At 39.9% G+C, this 20,000-nt stretch overlaps 1 protein-coding gene across 1 annotated transcript in view; it reads left to right on the plus strand.

Moving 5' to 3' along the window:
• CDC42BPG (CDC42 binding protein kinase gamma) overlaps positions 1 to 20,000 on the plus strand; it is a 1,192,486-nt gene that overhangs the window by 961,717 nt on the left and 210,769 nt on the right. Inside the window, exon 25 of the mRNA XM_044075379.1 lies at positions 14,744 to 14,881. Within this exon, the coding sequence (XP_043931314.1) occupies positions 14,744 to 14,881 (138 nt within the window). The remainder of the gene's footprint in view (positions 1 to 14,743; positions 14,882 to 20,000) is intronic.

Here is a 20,000-nt window from a genome sequence, read left to right on the forward strand (position 1 = left end):
TATTATTTAAATTGTGTTACAATTTAAATAGTTTTAACATGCACGTTATTAGTATGTGATTTGATAGTTTAAAATCATTTGAATAGGATTTTGTTTAGTGTGTTCTGGGTGAATAATTATAAGTTCTGATGAAGTCCAGTTGTTTCATAGTTGGAGCACAAATGTGATTTAACTTTTTTTTATTAAAAGAAAGTTTGATGATATTTTATATGGGACTTCTGGGGTTCTTGCCTCACTGGTGGTATTAAGCAATGTTTAGTTTGGTTCTTGGTTTGTTCACCGCTGCTGCTTTCACTTTTTTGATTTGTTTAAAGTAACAGCGCTTTACATTCTTGAAGCCACCTCATCAGCTGTAAGCAGTAGAAAATGCTATCTTTTAATCACTTTGAGATCATGCATCTCCTTGCAAATGTCGATATCTTTCATTTGTAACAGAGTGCACGATTTACAAATTTGTTTGGCTCTGTCTGCTTCTTAAAAATATCTAAGCTTTCCATTCATTTCATTTCCTGGTCTGTTTTACTGTGTAGAGCTACTGTTACTTTCCTGGATGCATGAATCACTAGCACATTTTCATGTTTTATTGTTATAGGTTATTCTCATGGCAAATGTCCTAAGCCTATAAAATAGGTTAGCATTGCCATGCAGAATATCATTGCTATAGTTGTGCCTTGTTTTACTGTTAAGATGATTCATAGGTTCATAGGTTCATACTAGGCTATCTGCCCTAGGGCATTTCTAAGCCTAGCCAGAGTGTGTGTGGCTTTCGCCACCCCTTGGGATGAGAATACTACGCCCATTTAGGGTTTACTTTACTGTGCCTCTGTCTAGTAGCTACACAGAGATGACCCCCAGGGTAAACCTACGATCTCCCATCCACTCGTCAAGATTTCTCTTGAGAGTTAGTGAAGGGCTCTGCCTAACATGGACTGGGATTCTGTTCCAGAGTGTAGGGAGCCTCTGGGTTATGAATCTATCCCTCCAGCATGTCCTATTTATTTCTGTGCTGAGGTTCAAATCTCTTGCTCTCGTGGCTCTGATGGATTTGGGTTTTCTGAGGTGGAGCATGTCCTTTAATTCCAGATTGGACATGGCCTTGTACGTCAGGCATAGATCACCGTTGAGTAGGCGGTATGCGACTGAATAGAGCTGGAGTTTCTTCAGCTGGGCAGCATATGACTTATGTTTGAGACCCTTTATCCTCTTGGTGAGGAACTTTTGGGGTCTTTCTAACTGCTGCAGGTGTCTGGTAAGATACATCCCAAATGGGGCATTGTACTCAATCATGGGCCTGATAAGAGAAGAGTACAGGGGCACAATGACCTCTCTTGATCTAGATGTGAATCCCTTCATGATAAGGTGGGCAATATAGAAGGTCTTCCTAACCACCTTGGCAATGTGAGTGTCAAATGAGATGTTACTTTTGACTTGCGTCCCTAGGTCCCTGATTACCTCTTCCATACTTAATGGATTACCACCTATGTGGTAATTTGTGGGTACCTTGTTTTTCCTAAAGGGTATGACTATACATTTTTTGGCGTTCAGTTTAAGGCCATGGCTCTGGCACCAATTATCCATTTCTATGAGGCCTTTCTGAAGGATACTTGTGTCCGCTGGAGTATCAATTATGGCGCCCAGTTTTCAGTCATCTGCGAACTTTGTCAGCCACAATCCTCCTGTGTTTGCTTGCACCTCGGAAAAATAAATGCCGAACGAGGGGTCCCAGGACTGAGCCCTGTGGGACACCGCTTGAAACTGGCTTAGAGTCTGACATGGCTCCAGCAATTCTGACCTTGTGGGTTCTGTCCTTGAGCCAGTTTGCAACCCATCTTGTGACATATGGGTTTACATTTAAGCTGGTGAGTTTGTCAATGATGCCCGAGTGGGGTATTGTGTCGAAGGCTTTTGCAAGGTCAAGGTAGGCTGTGTGAACTGCCTTACCCTCATCAATGGCCTTAGTGACCATTTCAAAAAAGTCGACTAGGTTCAAAAGGCAGGATCTGCCTTTGACAAATCCGAATTGGGTAGGATCCAATGTCTGTAGGTCCTCAATGTCTTTGATTTCCATAATGATCCTTTCCATAGCTTTGCAGACCAGGCTCATCAAGCTTATTGGGCGGTTATTTCCAGGGTCCGTAGAAGCACCTCCTTTGTGGAGTTGGACCACTGTTGCTGTATGCCACTCTTTGGGTACGTATGCTTATGTGTGGGTTTAGTTCCTCTTGGAGTTCATGTAGCACACAGCCCGGGACACCATCCGGTCCCATTGATGCTGTGTTTTTAGCTTTGGAGAGGGCGGCTCTCACCTGGGTTTTGAGATGTTAGGGAGGCTACACTCTGCTGGGATAGATATTTCTCCTTTTGGGGGGAGGGGGCGGAGAAATTTGCACTGAACCTGTCTGCCAGAATGTTGGCAATATCTGTGGGTTCAGTATATTTTGTGTCATTTTGGGCTAACTCTGAGCATATCTGGGAGTTTCCACCCAGGTTTCTAACATAGCTAAAAAAGGCCTTGTGATTATCTTTTGTGTCTCTCGCGATTTTTCTCCCAAAGTTGGCCTTGGATGATTTTATGAGTGATCGAAGTTTTTTGCTAGTACTGATCAGAGATCCCTTCCCTTTTGGGGATTTTGCTCTGTCATGTAGTAGCTTCCTCCTCCTGTTGTAAAGTTTGTTAATGGCTGGGGTCCACCAGACAAGACTCCTGCCTTTGTGGGAATGGGTCTTGGTTTTATTAGGGATTGCATGATCCGTAGAAGGCATTTATAAAGGATTCAGTGGTGTGGGTTGTGGTTTCCACTGGCCCAGGGGCCTTGAAAGATACCACTTCAGTCTTAAGAAGTGTGAAGTCGGCTTTTGAGAAATTCTTCACTGTGGTCTTCTGTGCAGGGGGTGGGGGTGGGATGTAGATTTCCAGTGAGATTAATTTATGGTCTGATCTCACCAATGAGGGGTATACTTCCGGTGTGGAGCATTTTGTCCCCATGTTTGTGATGATCAGGTCTAGTATATTATCTCCTCTTGTGGGAGTGGTGACTAGTTGTTCCATCGCATTTGAGTTTATGAATTCTAGGAACCTTTGGGCTAAGGTGTTGGGGCTTGAGTAATATTCCCAGTCTATGTTTGGGTAGTTGAAGTCTCCCAATATGATGGTATTTGGAGAGACATTCATGCTCTCCATTGTCTTCAGGAAGGCTGAGTGGGGTTCCTACGTTTGAGAGGGTGGTCTGTAGCATGCTACAAACTGTAGGGCAGTTTTGCCTATGGTTAGTTGCACCTGGATGGTCTCCAATGCTTTGTGCGTTGCCACTAACCTGAAGGTGTGGGTATCTTTGATGAATATGGATACTTCCCCTCCTTTTGTGGTTCGGTCCAAGTTTTGGGGCCGGAAAGCATGATATGAGGTATAACCTGGTAGTGCTGGGGTGCTCTCAGGAGCCTTGAACCAGGTTTCAGTCACTGCACAGACATCAGTGTTCTCCATACTGAGGAGGGCTTCGAGAGTGTGCATCTTGAGGTTTAGACTTCTGGCATTGAGCAGCATTACCCTTAGTTTTTTTTCCACTTGTGTTTTCTAAGGAAGTGGGTTTATCTTTTGAGCCTTGCCTAAAAAAGGCACTATGGGGATGGCAAGAGCCTTGGCCAATATCTGGAAGCCCACGGGTGACAGGTGCAAGCCGTCCCTTGCGAAGCAGCGTTGCTTGTCAAGCCTGTCATCCCAAGTGGACAGATATTGGATCCCCTTAGAATGACACCAGTAATGAAGCCAATTGTTAAAGCTGATCATTTTGTCTCTGTACTGTGGCATCATTCTTGGTGAGGGTAAGATGCTGCTCAGGGTCAGGGTCATGGTCATACCGGCCTGGGCTACATAATCAGAGAGCTCTTCTATGTCTCTCTTCATGTAGTCAGGTCATTCACACCGGCATGGACAATGACTAAGTCATATTTGTACTTGCTTTGGAGTGACCTGAGTGCTTGTGTTATGTGGCGGATTCTAGCGCCTGACAGGCAGCTTACTGTAACCTTTTCCTTGTTCAGTCTGGTGAGCGGGACGTCAGTATGTCTGACTATGGAGTCACCTATTACAATTGTATCTGGCATGTTGTTTAGCCTTAAAGGCTGTGACTGTTTAGCACACTGACTTTGTGAACTGTGTGTTGCATGTGCTATGTCTTGAGGTAGTGGTCGCTTGGGTGTCTGCTTTGGAGGCCTCTGTTGTTTTGGTCGATTTTTAATTAGAGCTTCCGAGTATGTTTTTGTGCGTTTGTGTTTGGTTTGCAGTTGTGATAGGTCTTTGTGAGACTGGGATTGTGGTGTGCTTGGTTACCTTCTCCTCCTGACTGGTTTTGCCAGTACTGAGTTGAGAGAGCTCAGCCTCCAGTTTGGCTATATAGTTGCATCTCTCACATATATTTGTATTTGTTGGGAGGAGGAGAGAGTTGTGTTTGTACATGAGGCAATTGTATCATTGCCTCAAGATTCCCAGATTCACCAGCTGAACAGGAGAGGACGCCAGCAGCTGACCCTTCGACATGCTAGAATAGTGTATAGGATTGCTGTGTAACTGAGTCAGAAAGGACCTATAGGGAAATGGGTACTTAAGGGGATTTAGGTGAATGAAGTACTTCCTTTTTGTTTGAGTCCTTTATCTGTGTAAAAATGCTTTAGGAGCAAGTGCTGGGCTTTTCAGATAGAGAATAGACTGTTTAGATTGCAAGTAGAGCAGTTCTAAGGGAAAAATTGAAGAGCAGACTTTGCGGAGCCAGAAATAGTTTAAACTTGATTAACCGGTGCTGCCCGATGCTGCTCTATGAGCAACTTCGCGCAAAAGTGAGCTAAAGCGGGCTTTATAGCAGGGGGTTGAAAAGAGCTAGGAAATGGCCCAAAACAGCCAATAAACTACAAGTTGCTGGGCTGGAACCACTCCTTTAGGGACAAATAGGCTGCTCAGTGCTCCCCACTCCCACTGGTGAACAAAGACGCTTCCTCCTATCCAAATAAGGATATGGACAACACGGGAACTATGACACAGCCCAGAGATCAGCAAAATCTGAAGACTGGACTATTCTAAAGGCGGGCAAACAAGGATTTTTTTTGTTTTTTTTTTTTTGTTTCAAACAGACAAAAAGATACAGTAACAAACAGTAAATGCTTTAAATCGGCTAGCACACTTGAGTGTGTTAGCCTAACAGTTAAATTAAGCAAAAAACAAACTTTTTAAAGTGCAAACAGTTCAGAAGCACTTCCTAAATTTGACATGGTTTTCTAAACTAATCTTCTGAAGTTTGACTTGACAGTTTTTGTGCCATTGCTAAAGTATGTCACATGATCTGCTGTTTTCTTTTCCCTTTACAGGTATTACGGGAAAAAAATTTCAAAGGATAGGTGTAGTATATTTAGTGATATAAAAGTTGTTTTATAATGATGCTGAGCTCACAGAGATCTTGCACAAAAATATACTGTTTGTAACTTCTAAAGTGCACTGCTTGAAGAAAATTTAGTTCAGGATTGTATTGTACAGTTCCATGTATACTTGTAGTTCAGAAACCAGTGCTTTTACACAGAGAGCCAAGATTGAGCATCTAGTGAGCTTCAGTCTGATGTATTTGTTGAGCTACTTTCCATTTCCAAACTGCAGTTTCATCCATGTCATGGAAGCAGACCTGAAAAGAGGCTGTTGTGATTAGCAAGCTTAATTTGCTAACACAAACATTTAAAAAGGTGATACTGTTTGTATTGAAGTACAGTATTCTTATAGTGTCAGTTTGGGTATTACAGTTGTCTCCAGCTTATCTTGATAACCTAATATAGTTACTGTTGTAGAAGTAGTGCTACATTTAGTTAACCCATAAGTAAAACTGTCTGGCACAACTCTGATGTCCCCACTCTGGTCCAGTAATCAAGGAGCCTTAATCCTCACCATTAACACTGGAGAGGAACATTCACTTGGAATAAAAGTAGATACACACAGTATTTCCAGATGCAGCTCTCTGTATCAAGCACATTCTCCCTTAAGAGCACACACGGAACAGTCAGTAGGTCCAGGGTCTGGCTTTCTCCCTCTCTCTCCAGGTCCCCAGTAAGAGCCTCCACTGGCACAGCTATAAAATTGAGTTGTCAGCCGAGTGTCCAAGCCAAGGTCCTCCACCCCCTTCTCTGTGAAACTAGTGCTTCATTTCCCTGCTCTGAGCAGGTGATGCACACACTCTTGGAGATTTGATTTACACACACACACCTGGGAAAGGCTGCCACAGATTTACAAGCTGTCTCTTTCTGCCCAGACTATAAGGTAGTTACACTGCCACCAGACACTCCAAAGCCAGTTAACCTAAGGCTCTTACAAGGGTGTCTATCCAATGCAGTAAGGCTTACAGGAGTGGCCACAGTGTCACCAAATATATATAAGTAGTCTAAAGGTTAACATATTCTCTAAAAGACCAGCCACAATGAAAAGTTTTAATATATTTAACAATAAAACATGAAAATATGAAATATGTATTTACAGTAAACACCAGAGTTTCAAACACAGGACATATGAAATAAGACAAATGAACAGATTCACACAGAATCAGAAAAATAGCAACTTTCCTAGCTACTGACTCAGAATCTCGCACATGTGTCAATAATTCACACAGCTAGAGCATTGTGAAGAACTGTTACAGCTTCTGGAAGTCATAAAACAATAAAACACTTCCACTCCTCCTGCTGGAGCTAATAAACCATTCTCTAGCACAGACATTTCATCGCTGGCTGCAATCAGAATTGTAAGATACAATCTTTATGGGCTAAATTAAGTAATTTAATTTCATACTTTTTTCAAAGTTGGCTGGAGCTGAGTTTAACCTCTTCTCTTCCAGTATCCTCTATTACAACATTAATTTCATTAGTTATAATAGAGTCTGACATGTACAGGTGCATTTCTTTTTCTGTCCAGCAGGACACACTGTTGGTATATTTTTAACACAAGCAGCTTTACAAATATTTTTTTCAACAAAAGCATCTGTACAAATCAGTTTGATATACAAATGACATATAATTCTTTACAAAACTCCAGCTAGCTGTGCTGGCATAGTGTTACACATCCACTGCCCTACTTCTCCCGGCATAGCTGGCAATACCTCACATCCTCACAGCAACCAATCTCATTGGCTAAGTTATCCATACTGGGACACTGAGAAGTGTGTGTGTGTGTGTGTGTGTGTGTGTGTGTGTGTGTGTGTGTGTATATATACGCATATATCTTCTTACCACATATTTGATTTTAAGAAAATTCTTCAATATGGGATAGTTTTACTATAGTTACATTGCTGTGCAGATGTGAAAGTGACTGTACATAAATGTAATAATATTAATTTGTTTGGTAGTTAGCCAGGACAACTGTCATTTTGAGAGTCACTTTTTTTGGGGGGGGGTAACCTAGCACAAACTCAAGTTCTCTATAAGAGATGAACCTTAACATTCTCAAACCCCTCAAACTTCTGTTGAGAGGTTAGCCAATTAACAAGTCATTCTAAATCAAACAACATTATTCACTCTTTTAAACCTAATGAATTTATTACAGAATTCTCTAATCCACATCTAGGCTACATACCAAGCATCTCACCTAATTCACCCCCATAACACAACTTTAGTTGAAAGAGAGGAAAGAAGGCCTACCAAAGAAAGAGAGATGTTTTGTAATTCAGTCCTTACCCAGTCATGGATCCCCTGACTCATTTGTTCTTTCTCTGACTACTTAATGTACAAATTTGTTGTTCAGTCATACATGCCATGTATCTAAACTTTTCCTCACACAACAAGAATTTCCAAATAATTGGAGAAAGCAGTTAATACATCCATTCATAAATGTGGTAAACCATCTAATTTGCCAATTTCCAACCAGTCTTCTACCTCATTTAGATAAGTTGCTTGAAAATGTCTTTACAACCGACTTACTAGCATCCTTTACCTGTATAATGAAGTTTTATCACACTAACATGAATTTGTAAAACATGACAGCACCTACACCATCCGGCAGACACTTACCAGTGCAGTACTTACCACATTACTGGCTCCTTGCTTGTTAATTTCACCAAAGCTTTTGATGTGGGCTATCATAAATTGTTGCTCATCTCCCTCTTATACTAATATCAGTAGATTTATGCTCCAATTACCTTACAAAATGAACTTTTTCATAGATATACAATGCATTTTCACCACCACTGAATATCCTTACAGTCAGTCCCAAGGTTCAGTCTTAGTCCCTATGCTTCTCAGTATATTCTGTAATTCTCTTCCCACCAACCTATAAATGTCTAATTTATTATTTTTTTCTGATTGCTTAGTTTTCTGTCTCTCAGTTCCCAGCTATAAAATGATAATGCTACTAAAACAACTACATCATAATGTACTTTCACAGTTGTTTAACAAACAACTTACAGTGAATGCAAATATATAGACACTTCCCAAAACCTAAGAAACTTGCCATTCGCTTTACATCCATTCTGTAGTAATCAAACTATTTATTAACTGGATAGTTAGGCTGGTCTGGGGATCTTTTTTATCCATATTTTGAGCCATCAAGGCAAAATAATAACTGCATATAAGTGTACCTTCTAACAAAATACACTAAAAATAAAGTAGAACTGTAAAATTTAGTGAAACAGATGCAACAGATGTTACTTGAAATTATATGCATATGTTCAAGCTAGTAATAATACAGAAAGAGAAGCAACGTAAATTTGACATAAGAATTATATAGCTATTTATTTGTAATTTGTTTACCAGAAAAGTCAAACTGGGCAATAACAGAAAGAGGAAATCGCACAAATTCAACTCTGGTGTTATATATGCAATGTTTACACTAGGGCAGACATCCCAAATGGTTGTCTTGAATGTCTGTATGTATTGACTCAAAATTTCTTCTCTTTTAACTACCTCAGAAGTCTGCCTATTCACCCTCCTGTCAGCTGAAACAGAATACCATTGCATCACCTTCTGATAAGCCAACTTGGCTCACTGCAAAACAACTGACACTGATCTTTTCTGTCTCATTCACAGATTTTTATTGCTTAGTGTAATCTGACTCTTCATGACCACAAGAATTTTATTATGCCAGTTCTGTCTGTTAAGAACTGCTACTTTAAGTTCTTGCAAAATCATATTCATTATTTTTATGAAGCTGTCTGTTCATCTTAGCCTGTGTCACCACTTTCTTTTGCCTTTGATTTTCCCAGCATCATTCTCTTCTCTAGTGAATCTTTTCTTCACATTAAGTGACTGAAGTGTTTTACATTATAATGGAGATTTAATTTTGCAATTAGGCCTTCCAGTGAACATTATGGAATTATTTCTTAAAGTGTTTACTGATTTGATGATCTTACATTCCATGAAATTCAAACACCATAATAGATTCATAGATGTTTACCAAATTCCAAGACCCTAGAAGAAAGCACAGTAAAGCTTACGGACAGGACAACCTTATCGAGCATTGTTATCCATTGGTTCAACAGTATAATCCACAGAAACTCACAAGACAGTGAAAACGCCAATATATAAAGCTTGTCAGCCATTTTAACAGTTTAATCCAAGTATTCACTCCACAGAAAAAAAACACAGATATCACACTAACGCTCAATATGCAAGTACGTTTTAGTTTCAAAAACACCATCAGATGTGGGCTGGTAACTACATCAGTGCATTTATATACACCAATTAACATGTAAAACCACCAATCTCATACTGCACATTAAATGAGACATAATTAAATATGTCCTAAAACATCTAAAACACAACTTAATTCCTTATTTCTAGCATAAAAACTACTCGTAACCTAGTTTTATTTATGTCAATCGAACATATACCAGTTATCTAAAAGTTTGCAAACTCAATAATAGTCACTTTTATTACTTAATTTAAACTTTAAAATCTTTAAAACCTTTTAAAACCTTTCTAAAAAAAAAAAACGTTTAAGCATTGCTATCTTGTGGAATAAAATTGCACTACCGTATTCTGATATAAGTGAATATATACTTCGTAAGTATTTCTCCAACCACGAAACTTGTATAAAGTAACTGGTATTGGCATACTTTTGAAATTTAGAGCAAAACAGTAATGAATAGTACATGCTGATACAAATACGTTTAAAATCTTCCCAGTAAATAAATAACATTCAAATAAAGTACAAAATACCAAAACTTTAAAAACACTTTAAAACTTTTGACGTCAGTGTAGTTCATAGTTAACTTCATCTTATGTTAAAAAGTATTTTATTACAGTACAAGATAAAATCCTAATAAAAATCCTAACATAGAAGTTAGTTAATAACTTGATTGTTGAGTAAAGAGAGAGAACACTAGGTTCCTATTTGAGATCTATAATTTCGCAGCTCTTAATTTGAGGAGGGGGGCATTGGAAATACTTTCGAGTCCTGGATGTTTGTTGGCTTGCAATGTAACTTGCCACCAAAGCTCACGGTATTCAATTCTTTCCTACCATAAACCCCCCTAACATCATATTTCACTTGTTTACTAAGCTAACAACCACAAGGGCCTTTTTAAGCCTAGACGTGCATACCAAATCTCTGACAAGTTCTGATGCCTTTGATAAGTATAAGCATGGACCTGGGAGATGAACCATTTACACGTTACCTGTTTGCATCAGAAACATAGATGCCAAACCAGGGATGACTTTCCAGTTTCCCATCCGATTGTCCAAGCTGTACTTGAATTAGATTAAGGAGGAACTCTGCTTCACATGTATGGGGAGCTTGTTCCATATATGGGGTAGTCTCTGGGATACATACCTATCTCTCCAGCAGGTCCTATTTATATCACAGGCAAGGTTTAAGTCTTTAGAATGGGTAATTCTGGTAATGTCTATTTTGTGGATATGCATGACGGCCATCATAATGCAAAAACATCAATTTTTGGCATAGCCTTATAGTCCAACTGTCAGAGCTATATGCTACTATTGGGAAAACTATAGCTTTGACTGTATGAATCTCTGCAGATAATGGGATGTTTATGCTTTTTAAAAATCTTATCCAGATTTACCATAGATTTCCTTTGAAATACTGTCACCACGTACAGAGATCTTAGAGTCCAGGGAAATGAAACATGTCACTGCCTCCATTTCTTCCAATGAAGGTAAACGAAAACTACAAGTATCCTTAGGTCTTCAGCCCAATGAAGGAGTCTATTAAACTCTTCTTTACGCAAGTTTATTGAATAAGAAGTAAACAGCGTTTCACCGCTTACACAAAGCAGCTTCCTCAGAAGTAACAAGTATTTAATTAAAAAACACACCTTAAATACTGGCAGGAAATGACAAAACGGCTTGGCAATTACAATTTAAAAAGCCATTGACTCTACTTTAAAGTGTCCAACACTCTTACAACATACAATTTTAAAAATGTGTGTTTCATCCACTGCACACTGAAAAAATAAGACTAAAATAATTAATCTAAAGTATATAATACTTATAAAAAGATAAACATACTAAAACCATTTCCTTACTTATAAACAATGTATATGAACCATGTTAGTCTACCTAAAATAACTTCTTAATTTTAAGACAGCTATAATGTTACTGTTTTCATTTAGTCTTGGAAACGTGAATGCATCCAAATTCAGTTGCCATTCAAGTTCACGGACTTCTAGCATAAGTGAAGTGGGGCCTCCACGGATAGTATACGGTACTTGATCAATGCACATAAAAGAGAAACTGTGTCCTAGGTAAGCTAAAATATGCTTAGCTAATGCGTTGTTCTCTGATTCTTTTCTAATAGCATAATCATGCTCATAGAACCGATCTCGAGCCCTACGATCGGTTTTCCCTATATAGAAGCAGGGGCAACAGTTACATAGAGCAATGTAAACCACAGATTTTGATTCACAGTTAAATTTCTGATGTATTCGATATTTCCTATTCCTAATGGTAAAAGAATTACCAGCTTTTACTACTCTACACCAGTTGCAAAAACCACAGGGGTACATTCCTTGCCTACTAGATTGTATGTATGGTGATACTTGTATAATACTTATTACTTCTGAGGAAGTATTTAAGGTGTGTTTTTTAATTAATTTTTTAATTAAATACTTATTACTTCTGAGGAAGCTGCTTTGTGTAAGCGGTGAAACGCTGTTTACTTCTTATTCAATAAACTTGCGTAAAGAAGAGTTTAATAGACTCCTTCATTGGGCTGAAGACCTAAGGATACTTGTAGTTTTCGTTTACCTAGTTTTTTTTACTTTGCACTTATTTCTTCCAATGAATTTGCAAAGAATCAGTAGGGCTAAATGGCATCATTTTATTTTTCTTTTATGCTGAGCAACAAGCCAGCTTTAGTGTTTGCTGCTTGCTTCTTATCTTCATCAATAGGCTGTTCAGGTCTTCATGTTCAGCCATTAGAGTGGTACAACATTTCTCTTAAATACAGATGGCCAGTAAAAATCACAGGCCCAAACTGTTCCTATATTTACCAGGTCTACAAATTTGCTTTCATCCACTGACCAAGCATGTTCATTCCTTGGACTTGATTTATACAACTCAATTTCCTAGTGATGTCTGTAACATGCCCTTTGTACAGTGAATTAAAAAGTTAATTAAGCTTCCAGAGGAAAAGAGCCACTTTGCTTCAAAAATGCCTCTTAAATTATTATAAATACATATACAATGTCAGTCATCTTACCTTTCATGCTGTTGTTTCTTTACCACACACACACTTTGTTTACTGATGTTCCTCTCAAGTGACTGTCCCATATTTTTATTTCTCTGTTAAGGTTCACTTTTGCTTATCCACTCACCCTTCATCAGGAGAAACAGCGTAAAGTTTCTACAGCAGGAATCCTGCATGATTGGAATTTGTAAGGAATTTCACAAGTCCTAATCTGTACATATTTATGCATTGTGCATCTTTTTTACATGTTGATTCTTTTCCTCTCTACCTTGATGTTTAATACTGTGCATGTACTGGTCTATGTTACCTGTATTAAAGTGGAAATTTAACTTATTTCTGGAATTCTGTTATAACTTTAGGCCTGTGGCTAAAATGGGGCATGTTTTATCAGTCCATTACCACAGTCAACAGTCCAAAATAAGCAAATTAAATAGTTCCATTAGCAATTTTCTCAAGTTACTTCTTAATGTTTGAGATTAAATGTATATTAGCACATTTTCTGTAGGGAATTTGTTATAGACCATATTAATGTAAGCAGCTACATGTTAATTAATATTTCTGTTCAGGGTTGTTTGTCAGTTAAAAGTAAAATGTCATCATTTAACTGAATTGGCTTAAAGTCAGTAGTAAGTAATGTGGATACTTTAAAAATTCACAGCACAGTACCTTAGTTTTCATTTGACAGTAAACATTCAGAAAGGTCATATCATATTACCTACTTATGACTGTGTCCGTGGTGTTTGCTGGTGGTCACTTGTTATACTTTCTTATATGCTTAGTGAAATTCTTCATAATGTGGTTCTTTGGATAAAAATGCAACGCTTCCTGGATCTTCGGATGTCCACTGGCATCTTCACCTACATTTTCTACCTACATTACTTTGTACATCTCTTGTTCGGCATCACTGAAGTGAGAGCCTGAAGTGTAGAAAAAGTGGCCATAGTCCATTCTGTTTATTAAACATATAAGAGCAGCTGATTACTAAACAGCTGTCCCCTCCCCTGCAGAGCAATTTCATTACAGTATCACTGTTATAAACAGCTGTCAGGTTTAATATCTTCTATTGCACTGAAGAGACATATCCCTGTGGAAAATAGCCTGATCATATTAAAGTGCGTGTTTCTACTGTGGTGAAGGTCATACCAATTGTTTAGTCTTGGTAGACACTGAGTGGCTTTTTAGTGACCACCTTCATTGAGTGTCATTGCAGAAAAAAATAACTATTTTCTCAAGGTCTTATTGTCACAGTAAATGAGCTTCTCAAGCAAGATTTGTAATATTTTCCACATTTCCTTCAAAGCCAGATGTTAAAATGTGCTAGAACATAAGAAATGTTAAAAAAAAAAAAAAAAAAAAGTAGCAACCACAAAACTATTCATTAAACTTTTTCACGTGTATGCTTGCAAACATACACTCAAAAAGTTTGGAAACTTTACATATTTTAGTCTCACATTTTCAACATAGCCTTTGTCATTCAATCATTCAACCAGAGTTTCCATTGTACGCTCTTGCTCAGACTGCATTTTTGTTTTGTTGCGAGGATAGCATTGCATATCTTCGGAAGTATGCTGCAAGCGGAAGTATGCTGTAAGTGGACTTAAAGATTTTCATTACTGTAACTTTTCAGTGAGATAATAGAAGTTCTGTGCTGTAAACACATCACTAAGTAAGTTCTACAGTTTTGAATATTTTTTCAAGACGCGATAACATACAGCCATATAATTAACATTTGGTGTAGGCCATAAGGAAAGCACTTGGCTGATTTTGATACAAGATATATGTTATCGCTATGTAAGTTTGCTGAGAGTATTATTAAACATATATGTTTTGCTATACAAAACAATTGGATTATATCATATAATATGCACCCTTGGCAAACTGTATGGAAAACTTTAAGGTTTACCAGCATTTGCAGAACATATTTTGTTTTAGGTAAGTGTACACTACTGCTTCTACCATTTAAAAGAGGGTACCACTGACAGGTTTACCTGTATATCCAAAAACAATATCTATAATATGCCAAGTGAACCTGCAAAAAAATGACTACTTCCTGTAATATTAAATATGCATGTCTGTTTTCTTTTTGCAGTTTGTAATTATGTGTGCCATACGGCCTGTTATTCAAATTCCATCTGTCCAGTTCCAGCAGACCAGATGAAGAGGTCTTTAGGTGTTGACCCCGTCTCTGGAAAAGGAACAGCCTATGAAGGATTTTTATCTGTAAGTACTATAAGAAAATGTTTACTGGTTTTATTGTAAGACATTTAATTAAGCTCTAAAGTTATTTTGTTAAAATATTAGTCAGTACTTAACATGCATGTAGGAATGCAGTTAGGATGTACCAGTGCAGTTCACATAATTGGAACTTTTCTCCATTGCTAAACAAGAATTGGGATTTTAGACTTGCAATGTAATGACTGTAGTTGCTGCCCAGTTTGAACATTTACCTGCTATGCCTTATCTGGCTGATGTTCTTCGTGTTTCACTGTTGCAGTCATCACATTTGGGGTTATTTGCCTGCAGGTAGCTCTCAGCCGGCCTGAATACCAGAGTCTTGGATTCCTGCATCGGATGCTGTCTCTTCTTCCATGACATCAGGTCGTCAGGGGTGTAAAACATGCAGCTGATGCCATTACATCAGTCTTTCTTGCCATGCGGTGCCTGAAGCAGAAGCAGTTCGCAAGTGCCAGTCAGCAGACTCCTGAAATTTTCATTTTCGAGTTTCAGAACCAAAGTTTTCAAAAAAGCTAAGTACCCCATTGAGGATCCTTTTTCTTGCTCTTAACCAATGTCAGTAAAAGTTAACAATTGTATTACCTGTGGAAAGCAAATACCTCATAAAGATTTTAATTCGTACTGCATTCCTTGCCTAGGCCCAGACCACGACGTCTCTCTGTCGGTTTTGTGCCTTGTTCAACCCCCGAACTATTGGTCGTCAGTCTATTTTTGCAGCAGATTATTTTGGTACTCTGTTTAACTATCCAGAAATGGTTTCAATAAGATGTCTGACTACCGATATTCCGAAAAAATGTAAGGATAAAGACAGAGACAGACCGCATAGGTCCAAAACTGCCAACAACACTTACGTTAAGCTACTCACCAGTCTGCCGGTACTCAGTGAGGTGCTTTTGCAGCCTCTAATAACAGCTACTTCAGATTCGCAGGCCTCTACTAAGACCCATTTGTATGCCGCGAGATGCTTCATCAACTATGGAACCTGCGGCTATCTCTACCTTGGATGGGTCCAGAGCCGCTGTGCAGGCACCGGCTTCTAAGGGTGTATTCAGGCCTACAGACTTGCATTTTAAACTGACGCCATCTTCTTCATCCAGGCCTAAAACTCGACCCACGCCTAGAAAACCGACCAAACTGCATGCTCTGGCCCATATGCCTAAAAAACAAATGTTTAGAATGGCTGAAGACCTTATTACCTTAATTAGGGGAAGCCAGCCTTCCCCCTCTGAGACCTAGAACTGATTTTCCTTCTGATTCTTCTGATCAGGAATCTGATATTTATGTTTCTTCTGATTACCAGGATTTGCCCCTTTCTACCTATGAAGATTCTGATGCAGAGGATTCCATTCCCTCTGCTTCCCCTCCAGAAGATTTCTCTTTTGGTGAAACCTTGCACACTCTTAGGGAGCATTTCTACTGGGAAAGCCAGAATTACTCTGACTCCAAAAAGAGGCTTAGCATATTCTTACTCCTTCCTCAACACAGACCTTTAGCTATCCCTCCTGTTCTGGACATTGTAGATGATGCTTTCTTGGAATCTAGCATTTCCTCAGACACTTAACCTCCAGCTCCCAGAAAACCTGACAGGTATTACAGAGTACCTGACTCTCACAAGTTCCTCTTCAAGAATCCTACTGTGGATCCAGAGACCATTTCTCAAGGATCAAAGGGCATTAAGGCTACTGCTGCCAGAAACCCTACCCCTTCTGATAGAGGTTCTAGATGCTACTTTGACCATTAGGGCTTTAAATTGCCAGTTTCATATGTTAAAGTATCAGCAGCATGTTATGGGGCTGCTTAAACAGAAAATGATGTTGATTCCTGACTATGCTGATCACAAAGAATTACAGGATTTAATGCATTTTGCAGAACAAGTTGGTAAACATACTTTGCAATGTGGTTTTTGACTCTTTAGAAGCATCTTGTCAGGCTGCTGTCACTGGGTCTGTACTTGGAAGCCCTGCATGGCTTAAGCAAAACTTGCTAGATCATGTTAAAGCTAAATTACTGGATGCTCCCTTAAACCAAGACTTCCTGTTTAGCAACAAAGCAGAAGTCCTCAAAAAGATGGAGGAAAAAGCTAAATCTCTACAAACTGTTAAAGATTTCCTGCAAGTACAGCCTCCCAGATTTAGTAGGCATTGGCCTTCAAAGAATTGGTCCTTCCAAGCCTCTTCCAGGCCTTCTCAGTCCAAACCCAGGAACAGCAGACCCACCTAGGTTGCAGTCTCAGGCTACGCACGGGCCTAAGCAGTGGGGGGCTCCCACTTCCAAAGCAGGGAGTAGTAAGACCCCCCCCTATGGAAAACTGGCACAATGACTTAACCTTAACCCTTCCAAGCCCTGCTCAACTACCTGCTCCCTTAGGAGGAAAGCTCACCCTGCATGCAAAAAACTGGAAACTCATTACCCAGGACAAATGGGTTTTGAATATAGTTTCCCAAGGATACAGATTCCACTTCCACACCCTACCAACTCCAAATGGTTGGCCAGACCTACCCCTAAATCAGTGGGCAGAGGCTCATCAGCAGGTTCTCTCTCTTCTACATATCAGGCCTATTCAACTTGTCCCAGCAGAAGAAAGGTGACATTTATTCAAGACTTTTCCTGGTATCCAGAAAAGACAGGTCCTGGCGTCCTATAATGGACCTCTCTATTCTAAACACTTTTTTTGGTATTCTCAAAATTCAAGATGCTAACACTTCAACAGCTGCTTCCTATGATAGGGAAAGATGCCTGGTTGGCAACCTTAGACTTAAAGGAAGCTTACCTACACATTCCAATAAGGGAATCTTGCAGGAAATACCTACGCTTCAGGGCAGGCTCCATGCACTTTCAGTTCTCTGCACTTCCCTTTGGCTTATCTACTGCACCCAATGTATTCACAAAGTGTCTAGCTCCATCCATTGCATTTTGCAGGCAGAGAAATATTCAAATATACCCATACTTGGACGATTGTCTGATTCAGGAAGAAAGCCAGGAATTGCTATTAAAACATCTGGCATTCATAAAGAAACTTCTAAACTCACTGGGGTACACCATAAACTAACAGAAATCTCACCTAGTACCCTGCCAACAAATTGTATTCCTAGGTGCAAGCTTGAACACAACTTCCCAGATGGCTTTCCTCACTCCAGAGAAACAAGTTTATTTAACAACCTACTTCAAACAACTGGCCACAAAGACCCAGCTATCTGCAAGGAAATTTCTGCAAGCCCTGGGGTTCATGGCCTCTTGCATTCTACTAATTCCATATGCAAGACTGCATATGAGGAAATTGCAATGGTATCTAAAAAGCCTATAGTGTCAACATTCTCAGGACCTGGAATCAATGATTCCTATTGTATAAAGACAGAGTTCTTTTGGTGGGCAGAGGCCTGCTACCACAACAAAGGGCTCCCTTTCACTCTACCCCCTGCTACCCAAACCCTAACAGACGCATCAGACTATGCATGGGGGGCTCACTTGGCAGGGCAGTGCATTCAGGGCAAATGGAACCTGAGACAGATGCACCTGCATATCAACCAAAAAGAAATGTTAGCTGTGCAGAATTCCCTGACAGCCTTCACGGACCACATTCTTCCAGGACAATTATTGGTAAAGACAGACAACACCACAGTTATGTGGTACATAAACAAGCAGGGGGAACCCACTCATACCCTCTCTGCAGACTAGCCATGGCTCTGTGGAACACAGCCTTGAGCTTCCAAGTGCATCTGCAAGCTCAATTCCTGCCAGGCAAGCTAAATTCACTGGCAGATGACCTAAGCAGAAATCTCATGGACCCACACAAATAGAAACTGGAACCAAAAATGTTCAACCTCTTGAGGAACAAATGGGGGATCCCAGAGATAGACCTGTTTGCCTCCCCTCAAAACTACCAATTGGACAAATTCTGCACAAGGACTTCCCACAGTCGAGTTTGGAAAGTGGATGCCCTGTCCTTTACTAGGAAAGCCTCTCAGTTTATACCTTTCCCCCTCTGCCTCTCCTCTCGAAGGTTTTGCTAAAGATCAAACAGGACAAACCAAAGACTATACTGATTGCACCAAACTGGCCATGCCAGCACTGGGTACCCCCTCTTGCACAGTATGACACTCGTGGAACCATGGCATCTGCCTCAGACCCCTTCCCTGCTGTCCCAGCAGGTGGGCCAAATTCTGCACCCTCAGCTTCAAACCCTGAACCTTGCTGCCTGACTAATTCCTTGAGCTCTCCAATAGCATCCCTCAGTAAGCAGGTGCTAGATGTCATTCTTGCCTCCAGAATGATATTTAGCAGGTGCTAGATGTCATTCTGGAGGCAAGGAGGCCTATTAGAAAATCTTATGCTGAAAAGTGGAAAAGATACTGTTCTTGGAGCCAGACTCAGGGGATGGGCACAACAGTGCCCAGCTTACCTCATATTCTTCAGTACTTAACAGAAATGCTCCACAAGGGCCTATCCTTGTCTTCTATTAAAATTCAGGCCCCTGCAATTTCAGCACATTGTAATACTGAACCACCCCTCTTCTCTCACCCCCTGCTAAAGCAATTCCTCAGATGGGCCAAAAATTTAAGACCCCCCCCCCCCCGGACAGCCCCTACTCCAGCCTGGGACCTTAACATTGTGTTGGAAAAGCTCACTCTCACTCCTTTTGAGCCAGCTGCAACTGCAGAGTTGAAATTACTTTCTTGGAAAACAGCCTTCCTTCTAGCTATCACTTCAGCAAGAAGAGTGTCTGAATTACAGGCCCTCATGGCAGTGGAGCCCTTCATTATCTTCCATGCAGACAGGGTTTCCCTCAGTACCAATCCTTCTTTTATGCCCAAGGTGGTGTCTAGTGTGGCCCTTAATCAGTCCATTCATTTTGCCTACCTTTTTCCCAAATCCACAAAACAAAGGAGAATGAATACTGCACTCTTTGGACGTGCACAGACAACTTAGATTTTATTTGGACAGGACTAAGCCTCTCAGAAAATCTGAACAGCTGCTAGCTGGCTTTTCTGCAAGGGCAGTGGAGAAGGCCATTTCAAAGCAAACCATTTCTAAGTGGATAGCCCATTGCATTCATTTCTGCTATAAGCACCATGGAAAACCTACCTCACAGGGGATAAGATCAAAT

This window comes from Protopterus annectens, chromosome 6.part1 (genome assembly GCF_019279795.1).
Source record: "Protopterus annectens isolate FY-2018-M chromosome 6.part1, PAN1.0, whole genome shotgun sequence".
NCBI lineage: Eukaryota > Metazoa > Chordata > Ceratodontiformes > Protopteridae > Protopterus > Protopterus annectens.